The 10388-nt window shown below is 54.3% G+C and overlaps 1 protein-coding gene across 1 annotated transcript in view; it reads right to left on the reverse strand.

Moving 5' to 3' along the window:
* Positions 1–10388, reverse strand: part of ASS1 (argininosuccinate synthase 1) — a 57749-nt gene that overhangs the window by 6915 nt on the left and 40446 nt on the right. The window contains exons 13-14 of the mRNA XM_011931201.1: positions 5404–5535; positions 1–94 (exon numbers count right to left, since the gene is read on the reverse strand). Coding sequence (XP_011786591.1) covers positions 1–94; positions 5404–5535 — 226 coding nt within the window. The remainder of the gene's footprint in view (positions 95–5403; positions 5536–10388) is intronic.

Consider the following 10388-nt stretch of genomic DNA (forward strand, 5'->3'; position numbering starts at 1 on the left):
TTGAGGACGGACACCTGCACTTTCCCTTCCACTCGCTCCTGGGACTTGGCAATGCAGTGACGGACAAATTCACACTCAGGGCTGTGCCAGAAACCTGCGGGGAGGAAAACGGGGTATCACTAGCGAGGCCTCCTGCACCGCAAGGGCACAGGACGGGTGCCGCATGCTTTACCCCGCCATGCAGACCATGACTGCCTCCCCTGAGTCTGGTACAATGTGCGCTTGCCAGCGGCTGAGTTGAGGACCATGCTTTCATAGCCTTGGCCTCTAACCTTGCAAAGGGCCTGTGGGTCAGGAGGAGGGAAGTGACCCACGCTTCATGCCGTAGGCATTCAGGAAGTGCCACAAGCCAGCACCTGGCGACACAATGGTAAAGGGCCCCCATCCCTGGCCCAACGGACGCTCTAATCTTCCGGGGGAAGCAGAAGACCTCAGACAGTACTGAGAGGCACATGCTGCCTGGGGCTTGGTGATGTGGGTGTCCAGTGCAGGCAGCTGGGTGGTGGTTCAGACCATGGCCATGCATAACCTTCCCCTCTCTGTGCCTCTGTTTCCCCATCTGTTGAGTGGGGATGTCACAGTAATATTTCGTGTGGAGTCCCTAGCGCTGAGCCACACCAGCCTTAGGGACCACCGTGAACTGGAGTCCTGGCTGGAGCCCACCCCTCGGGGTGGGCGGGCTTCTTGGAATCAGTGGGCTGTTTTCTGCACCTGCTACTGTTTTCCTGGGCAGACAGAATATTTCTGCATAGATAAGCAGCAGCGCTGTGCTCAGGCTTTCATCTGGGCTAGCTCCCTGAATCCTCATAGACAGCCCTCTGAGAGAAACTCTCTTAGCCTTTCGCCTTTCTGGGTGAGGAAGGGAGGCTCAGGGAAGTTAAGAAACTTCTCCAGGATCACACAGGCTGGAAGTGGGGAGCCTCCATTTGACTTCTGTTGGCCCAAGTTGTAACAACTCTGCTTCCTATGATAAACTCGGAGCTTTCTCTATGGCCAGAACATCCCTTGGTGTGTAGGTGGGGGCAGGAGGTGCCTGAGAAACATGCTCCCTCCCCTCTCCCCCAGAGCCCTAAAGGCCAGGGAGGGGTAGCGCTCAGACCCCAGTCTGCCCCGGGCCCCTCTCTAGCCTCTTCTGATGGAGGCTGGGACCAAGGGGTGGCAGGCAGGCAGGCTATGGCTTGGGGGAGGGACAGAGCAAGGCTAGGGTTTCCTGAAACGGAGCCGGGAAGGTGAGCCCACCTGGGCAGCTGCGGGGCCAGATGGCGCGTGATCTCTTGCCCTGATAAAGGGCTGGGTCAGCCCAGGGGCTGCGGCTATTGTGGGAGGCCCAGTCCCCTGGGGGCACCTGCTGAGGGCCTCCGTGGGAAAGGGGACAGGCCTCTGGGATGGGGTCCTGGGGCTTGCAGAGGCGGGGGAGGGCCAAGCAGGGAGAGTGGAGGCTGAGCCCTTGCTCTCCAGTGTCCCATTCTTTGAGTCCACATCCCAGCCACACCTGGACAAAGTGATGTAACCTCCCTGTGCCTCGGTTTACTCCTTTGCACAGTGAGAAAACATTACTAACCAGAGGTGGTGTGGATTCAGTGAGAGAATGCAGAGTGCAAAGCGTTTTGCATTTGCAGTTTGAACACCATGCTGTGTGCCAGCCCTCACTGTACACAGGGAGAGGCCCAGAGAGGGAAACAGCCTGTGCAAGGCCACACAGCCAGACTATGGAAGAGCCCAGGTCTGATGAAGCACTCCTAACTCTGGCCCAGGGCTTTCTCCAACACACCCCGAGACCCTTGTGGAGGGGGCCACTGATGTTCTCCCAGCCCCCATGCCCTGGTGTCCCGGGCTTAGCCATCTTTCTGATGGAGCAGGGATAATTAGCCCATTAAGTTTCCAGGCTGGAAGACAGGCAGGAGATGGAGCCAGAGATAGGACAGAGATCTCCGTGGGAGCAACTGGCCTGGGCTTTATCTCAGAATTTTCTACCTCTGCCCCACGGGGGTCTTCTGCTCAGATTTCTTTTCCCAGCAGACCCAGCCTGGGTTGGGGGACAGCGAGCCTGGCTTAAGCTGCATCGGGGGAGACCCTGCACCCCCTAGACCTGCAGATACACTGTGGGTGGGGCGTAGGGCTGAGCTGGAGAGGGACCCCTCCCCCACGCTGCTAGGCCCAACCAAACACATGCAACCTTTTCTAACTGGAGCAATTCTGTGTGCCTTGCACCTTATACCCATTGTATTGCTGAAGAAATGGAGGCGAGGGGAGAAGAGGTGAGCTATACCCCCTAGATGAGACAGCTCCACTGGGCCCTGCCAGGGTCTTGAAGCTGGGGTCCTGCCAGGCTAACCCTGGATGCCATTCCTGGAGGTAGTCTGCCTGAAGCCCACACAGCCAGACCAGGAAATTTGGGAATGGTGGGAGAGGAGAGGGAGCCAGCCAGCCACAGACAGACACACAGATGCAGGGTGGCAGTGGTCACAGAACCCAGGGCCTCTAGGAGTGAGGCTGGGGCAACAGGGCTTCTCCGTGCCTCAGTCTCCCTATCTGTGCCGAGACCACGGGGGCTCTGAGGGAGCCAAGCATTACAGCAGAATGGTGGGCTTTCCACCCAGAAGCTAGACGGGACTGGGAAGAGACCCTGGCGTGCCCTCAGCCTGGTGCCTTTTATTTGACAGCAGGGGAAACTGAGGCTCAGGGAAGCGACAGACCTGCTCAAGACCATTAACCCAGCCAGAGGCAAGACTCCAAGTGCCCTGCCTCCACATTGGGAAACCACGCCAGGCGCTCACAGTTATTTCACGCACTGGAATAACCACTCATCTGCCAGACATTGTTCCAGGGGCTTCACAGATACTCATGCTTTTAGTCCTCACCACCAGACAGGTAGAACTGTTATTCCCACTCTTCGGATGGGAAAACTGAGGCCTAGGGAGGTTAAGTACCACGATCAAGCAAAGCCCTGGTCTGTACCATTTCTGTATCGCTCACGGGGAAAATCGCATCAAACAGCCCCTCTGAGCTGTGGGGGTCAGCCTGCTGACCTTGATGTTTGTGGAGACCTGGATGTCAGCGGACCAGGACAAAGTTAATATTAGTAATAACCGCCAAGAAGAAGCCCCTACTGTCCCTCACCTCCACTCTGAGGTTTGGTTTCCTTTTAAGTCTCCTAATCATTGTACCTCAGTTTGGGATGTAGAGGGCTTGTCGCTGGCTGGCAGAGCAGGGACTCAAGCCAGCCAGTCCGGTGTAGAGGCATCGTGACCGCAGCCAGGAGCCAAACTGTGCCCTACACCCAGGGTTCCCCTGTCTGTGCCGCCTGATCATGAGCATCCTGGAATCTGTTGGAATAACTGGGAACTTGGCCGCTACAGCTGGTCTGTCCCCAGCTCAAAGCTGCCCATCACCAGCCAGGAGAGCCTGGGCAAGAGTCTTCACCTGGAGGCCCCCGTTTCCTCACCTCTGCACAGCTAATATTAGATAATACCCCATCAGGTGCCCAGCTCAGAGCCTGGCAGCAGAACAGCAGGATAAGTGGCAGCCGCAGCCACGGCCACGGTGGGATCAGCCTCTGTGGAGGCCCCGGAGCAGCCCAGCCAGGTGCTCTCTCCTTTGCCACATCTTAATGACTCTCACTTTGTAACTAAAATCCTTCTTTCAGGGTAGCAATCCCACCAGGCTGGAAAGCCCGCAGGCGACAATGGTATTTAAGCACCTGTCTGTACCTGGGAAGGGGGGGCAGAACTCGGCTTCAAAGCTGCCAGGAACAATGGCAGGGAGAAATAACGCCAGCCAATAACCACCGAGCCCTCTTGAAATCCTGAGATGAGTTACAGTGATTAGGAGGCTTAAAAGGAAACAAAATCTGGGAGTGGAGGGGAAGAGGCAAGGGGAGGAGAGCTTAGCCCAGGTAGCTATTAGATTAACTAATACTGACTTGCACGGGTCCCCTGACGTCCAGGCCCCCAAAGATGTGAGGGTCGGCCTCAGGCAGCAGCCTGTCCTCCCACAGCTCAGGGCAACTATTTAATGTAATGCCCAAATCAGGGGTTTGTGTATGTTATGCAGTGGGGGTGGGAAGGGCCAGAAAGTCAATATTTTAGGCTCTTCGGGTCCTACGGTCTCTCTCAAAATGGCTCAACCTACCCTTGCCACTCCAGGGGAGCCACAGACAATGCAGAAACAAATAGCCACCTCGCTCGGCGTGAGCCCCCGTGCCCGGCAACACTTGAATTTTATATAATTTATCATGAAATAGCAATTTTTTTTTTCCTCCTAATCATTTAAAAATGTAAAAACTGGCCAGATGCAGTGGCTCATGCCTGTAATCCTAGCACTTTGGGAGGCCAAGGCGGGTGGATCTCCTGAGGTCAGGAGTTTGAGACCAGCCTGGACAATATGGTGAAACCCCAATTCTACCAAAAATACAAAAACTAGGCAGGCATGGTGGCACATGCCTGTAATCCCAGTTACTCGGCAGGCTTAGGCAGGAGAATCACTTGAACCAGGGATGCGGAGGCTGCAGTGGGCCAAGATCGCACAAGAGTGAAAGTCTGCCCCAAATAAACAGATAAATAAAATAAGAACGTAAAAACTATTCTTAGCTCACGGGCTGAATAAAAACAGGTGACAGGCTGGATTTGACCCAGGGACTGTAGTTTGGGGACCCCTGTTACACCATATGAGCGTTGGATTTTGGAGTCAGGATTCCAAGGCTGGAATCCAGGCAAGGCATGGAAATCCGGGCTCCTCACCTGCAAAACGGGGACACCCCTGCCTCAGGTGCTCATGTCACCCACTGGTCCTTCCACACATCGGCTGGGTGTGTGGCAAGGCTCAGGCCCTGTGGCCACCCCGGTGGTTTCATGGTCAAGATCTGGCTCCTGCAGTACTGGGGTCTGGGGCTGAGTTCCTGGTCCACAGAGCCTCTCCCTCAAGTTCATGGAATAGGTCCAGGTTCTGCCTGGAGACAGCCTGACTTGGGGGTCAAACCCAGCTAGGCCACTTCTGGTTTTATGCTTTCCTTCTGAGCCTCAGTTTCCTCGTGTGTACAGGGAGCCGCAGACCTTCTGGGAAAGTTGTGAGGACCATGTGGGGTGACGTGTACCCCAGTGACCAGTGTCTAGCACGTGCTGGAGTCATGCAAACTGTAGGTGGTGGAGGCTGCTGGACACCTTGGGAGGCCATTGCATCTCCCTGATGTCAAGGCAGGTTCCAGCATCCCCTTGCTCCCTCATGCCCTGCACTTTCCTTCAACCCCCTTTGGCCTGCACCTTTTGGGGTCTCACACGAGGATGGCAGTGGGTGGCAGGGGAGGAAGGTGCTGATACGGAGGGGAGGGCCAGGCCCGAGGGCCTGATGGTGATTTGGGATCCCTTGTGGGGCGGTTAGAGGGGACAGTCATAGAGTCTTACGCACCGGTATACACCAGCTCAGCAAATTTCAAGCCCAGGCCTTGTTTGATTTTGCGCACTTCTCGGTCCATGGTGAAGGCCTCGATGTCTAAATGAGCGTGGTAAAGGATGGTGCCTGCTGGGGTCTCGTAGATACCTAGCCATTTTTCCAGGCAGGGGGAGAAGGAGAAAAAAGAAACACATGAAACCCAAACTGTCAGCAAATGACAAAAAAAAATAATAATAATAATGACTCGTCTGACAGGAGACAAGCCAGTCGGACCCATTCACTCCCAGCTTGCTGCAAAATGCATCTGTCATTATGTTCATGCTGGGGCCACGACAGTCCACTCTGCGGCTTGCGGGGAAAATGTCTAGATGCCCCCTTTGAAGGGGCCCTCCGATGCTAGAAAATGACAGGGTTTCGGAGCAGCCACCCCTCCCTCCCCATGCGTGCCCACCGGCCCGAGGTTGAAAGCCTGTAATTAAAGCGACTACGGTAGAGCCCAGAGCCCCAAATATCCCTTCCTCCCTTCCACCGGGGAGCCAGGGGAGGGGGCGGCTGTGCACATACATGTACACATGTGTACACACATGCCACCTTCAGCCTGTGGGGCCCCTGCAGCCAGGTCTTTCCAGAGACCACTGGGTGGCAGAGGGCTTGGGCAGTCACCTAAGCTGACCCCACTGTACAGATGGGGAAACTGAGCCCAGGAGGAGAGGGGACTTGCTCTAGGCGGAGCTGGGAACTAAATGTAGGCTCCCGAGTCCCTCACCAGTGCTGTCTGCTGCCCTGTAAGTCAAGTGGCCATGGAGGCCCAACCCTGGAAGGTCAGGGGAGAGGGGATTGCTCAAGTCCCCTCTTGCAACCTCAGGCCCAGTCCCTCCATTTGGAAAACAAACTGCTTGGAACAGATGATCTCTGAGTGACACAGGAGTGCCTGGGCCCTGGGCTGAGCTGGGTCTGAGGTGAGGCCCTACTGCACTGGAGGACAGTGAGGCACCAAGAGGCAGGACTGCCCACACCACACAGCCCAGGCTCCCTCTTGCCCCCCCCCCAGTGCAACCTCTCTCATCAACTTCAGAGACCTGGCCTTGGGCAAGCCTGCCCTGCAGCTGCTGTCTGGGTGGAGCAGGGGCCATAGCTCCCCCATCTCCAGGAATTCTACCCCGAGAACTTCCTTTCTTCCACCACACGTTACATCACTAAAGGGGCAGGTTCTCAATTATCCTGGGAATTTACTAACATCTTTCTACAGCGGCTGCTTGAAAAAGACCCAACTCACGTTCGTAGCAGCATTAATCACAATAGCCAAGAGGCGGAAGCAACCTAGGTGTCCATCGAGGGATGAGTGCAGAAGCAAAATGCGGGGCGGAATATTATTCAGCCTTAAGAAGGACGGAGGCCGGGAGCAGTGGCTTTTACCTGTAATAATTCCAGCGCTTTGGGAGGCCGAGGCAGGCGGATCACCTGAGGTCAGGAGTTCAAGACCAGCCTGGCCAACATGGTGAAACCCTGTCTCTACTAAAAATACAAAAAACTTTAGCCAGGCATGGTGCTGCATGCTTGTAGCTCCAGCTACTTGGGAGGCTGAGGCAGGAGGATCACTGGAACCCGGGAGGTAGAGGTTGCAGTGAGCTGATTTCACACCAATGCACTCTAGCCTGGGTGACAAAGCAAGACTCCTTCTAAAAAAAAAAAAAAAAGAAAAAAAGAAGGAAATCCTGACACATGCCACAGCATCAACATAAGGCCATGACTCTTAAGTGCAAAGGCCAGGCACAAAAACAAACACTGTATGTTCCACTCATGGGAGGCCCCTCGAGTCGTCAAAATCATACAGACAGAAATGGTGTCTGCCAGGGGCCGGGGGAGGGAAAATGGGGAGTGTTTCATGGGGCCAGAGTCTCAGCTTTGCAAAACGAAAATGTTCTGGAGGTGGATGGTGGTCACCGCGGCACAGCCCTGGGAACGGACCTAAAAATGGTTCATTTTATGTTACGTGTATTTTACCACAAGTTTAAAATTAAAAAAACAAAAATATAAAAACCATGAAGGATATTGGTTTTGACTCTGAAGCCCACCGGGGATCTGAGGAGGCTGAGTCTGCTGAGCCCTCGTGCACTAACCAGAAGTTTCCTCCTTGGAGAACTCCTCCAATCTTTGATCTTTAAGTCTTAGAATCACGGAAATGTCAGAGCTTGCATTAGGATCAATCCGGTACCGTGTTCCCCCGACTGTTAGCTGCCAACCTAGTATTCCAACAGCCTGCAGCAGGAGCCCAGCATATAGAAGAGATGGCAGAGGCTGTGCTGGGAGGAACGGAGGCCCCTCTGCAAACTCTGGACTCGCCTTAAATCTAGTCCCACACACCAGTTTTACAAATGAGAACCTGAGGCCTGGGGAGGGAGTGGCTTGCCTAATACTACCTGGCCAACTGGAAGGGGAATGGGCCCAGCACCGGGGTCTCCCATTCGGCTCCAGGTGGCCTCGAAGGGCCTTTGGCAAAGGGACCAACTGCTAACCAGAGCATGAGAGAAAGCCCAAGTCCGGGCTGTTGCTGTGGAGGAAAAGCTTGAGTGCTCACCACCGCGCTGTGTTCCTGGGCGGAAGGGAACCTCTCTAGGCACTTGGTTCTCTCATCTGTAAACCCCTGATATACTGGTATCAGGTGACATGCTTGTGAAAGCCCCTCACAGCAACCAGGTGCAAATACGAGTATCGCAGTATCGCGTGCCGCGAAAGAGCCCATCCGGCTTCACTGGTGGGGGCTGTAGCCTTCGGCAGTCTCCACCGTCTGAATTTAGTTGTGACGGCTGAGCAGGAAATGGCCTCTCTCCAAGTTTATGCAGAGGCCCAAGCCCTCACATCCCTCGGGAGTTCCTCAGGCCTCACCGTCACTCTTGTAAACACAGTTCAAATGGGTCCGTCATCATTTCTGCAGAGCAGCTCAGCGCCACAAACCAGGAAGGGGTAAAAAGGCTGATGGCAGCAGAAACAGAGGAGTGACTGAGAAAAGTCATTATAGACAGCCTGGAGAACAGGAACATAGAACTCAGCACAGGCCAGGTGTGTGGGGGCTCACACCTGTAATCCCAGAACTCCCAAGGCGGGAGGATTGCTTGAGCAGCCTGGGCAACATAGTGAGACCCCATCTCTACCAGAAAATTTAAAAATGAGCTGGGTGTGGTGGCATGTGCCTATGGTCCCAGCTACTTGGGAGGCCAAGGTGGGAGGATCATTTCGGCCCAGGAGTTGAAGGCCAGCCTGGGCAATGTAGGGAGACCCGTCTCTACAAAAAAATGGTAAATTAGCTGGGTGTGGTGGTGTGTGCTTTGTGGGAGGATTGCTTGAGCCCAGGAGGTCGAGGCTACCGCGAGTCATGATTGCACCACTGCACTACAGCCTCGGTGACAGGCAAGACCCTGCCTGAAAGAAACACAACACAAAACATGACGACCCCAAACAAACACGATGGTGCCAGGCCACCAGAAAGGGGAATGGCTGAGCAGTGTGTTTAGAAAGATCAGTACGTGCAGAACCTTGGGAAATCTCTGTCTCCAAAATGGCAGATACAACGATAATGTTGGAGGAGCAAGTTTTCAATTAGCCTAGAAACCTTATTACCAGAAATAAAGCAATTTCCCCAAGAGCCACCAAGAGCACGACACTGACAAAGTCCTGCTGGTCCTCCCATCCTGGTACATACTCCAACTCAATACATATTGGGTTGGAAACAGGCCTTCTAGTGATGAGTTTGGGTACATTTGGGAATATTCTAGAAACTTGCAAAGCCCGTCCTTACACTGGCCACAGAGTCGTAATAGCGCCATCCTGGGCAAGCCAGTAGCAGGAGCCCTCCTCATTTTCAACTCCTAGACACCCAGGCCTGCCTCCCTGCTTTTCTGTCCTCAGCTGGGCCAACTACGGGGCAGTCCAAACTGTATTTGCAGGGCTGGAGCTGGGCACCAGGAGTCCTGCAACCATGTCTTTACAGAAAGTGCCCAGCTTGGCTTTGCTGTGTGACTTTAGCTGGTCTCAGCCCCCTCTCTTAGACCCAGGCAACAAGAAGGCTGGAAAACAGGAAGGCTGCAAGTTCCCGCTGCTTTGACATTCCAACTTCCTTTGGGACCTACCTCAAAGGTAAGTGTTCAGAGTGTCCTCCAGGTGTGCCCTATTTACTGACAGTCTTGTCTCAAGAACACTCTAGGCCGAAGCATCGCCTCCCATCAGTCCAGAGAGGGGAGGACGCAGGTGAGGTTCAGGGCTGGAGGAAGAGCTCTGACTTGCTCCAGCTACTGGCCCATCACAGGTGTCCCCAGGAAAATGAGGCCAGTGCCACCAGGAGCAGAGAGTGTCTGGTGGGCAGAGGGAAGGCAGAACCCTCCTCTTCCTGAGCCCCCAGCATCGGCTTCCTGGCTGCCACCCTCCCAGGCAGCCTCCGGAGGGCTCATGGGCAAGGAAAGGCTGCAGACACAACACACACCAGCGCAATTAATATTCCTGCTCTTTTTCTTAGAAGGTGTAAAAGTTAACTGTGACTAATCAAAAAGCTTGTTTTTAGGTTGCTGCTGTCACGTGCGCGCGCGTGTGTGTGCGCGCGTGCATTTTAAAGCTCTTCCCTCTCCTCTCTGCAGGGGTAGGGGGTACAGATGATTTCTGTGTGTTTCTTCTGGGAAAAAAAAAAGACTTAAAAAAAAAGTGACAGAAACCTGATGCTAAAAGACTATAGATTTGGGGCTTTTGACAGTCGGCATACAAACCACTGTGCAGAGAGAAGGAGGAAATGACAGCTGAGCCTCTGTGTTGCCGTGGAAGAGACAACAGACATCTTTGGAGTGACACGCACAGCAGCTCCAAGTGTCTATTTTCATCTCCCCGTGTTTACAGGAAAAAGAGGTGTCAGCAGTTCTCTCTGGAGCAGCTTCAATCACACCATAATTACTGCCAAGAAGGGTGCGGCGGGGAGTGGGGAGAAGGGCAAGGAGCTAGGGGTGGCCAGGGGTGGC

Source organism: Colobus angolensis, unplaced genomic scaffold, assembly GCF_000951035.1.
Source record: "Colobus angolensis palliatus isolate OR3802 unplaced genomic scaffold, Cang.pa_1.0 Scaffold9, whole genome shotgun sequence".
NCBI classification, from domain to species: Eukaryota; Metazoa; Chordata; class Mammalia; order Primates; family Cercopithecidae; genus Colobus; species Colobus angolensis.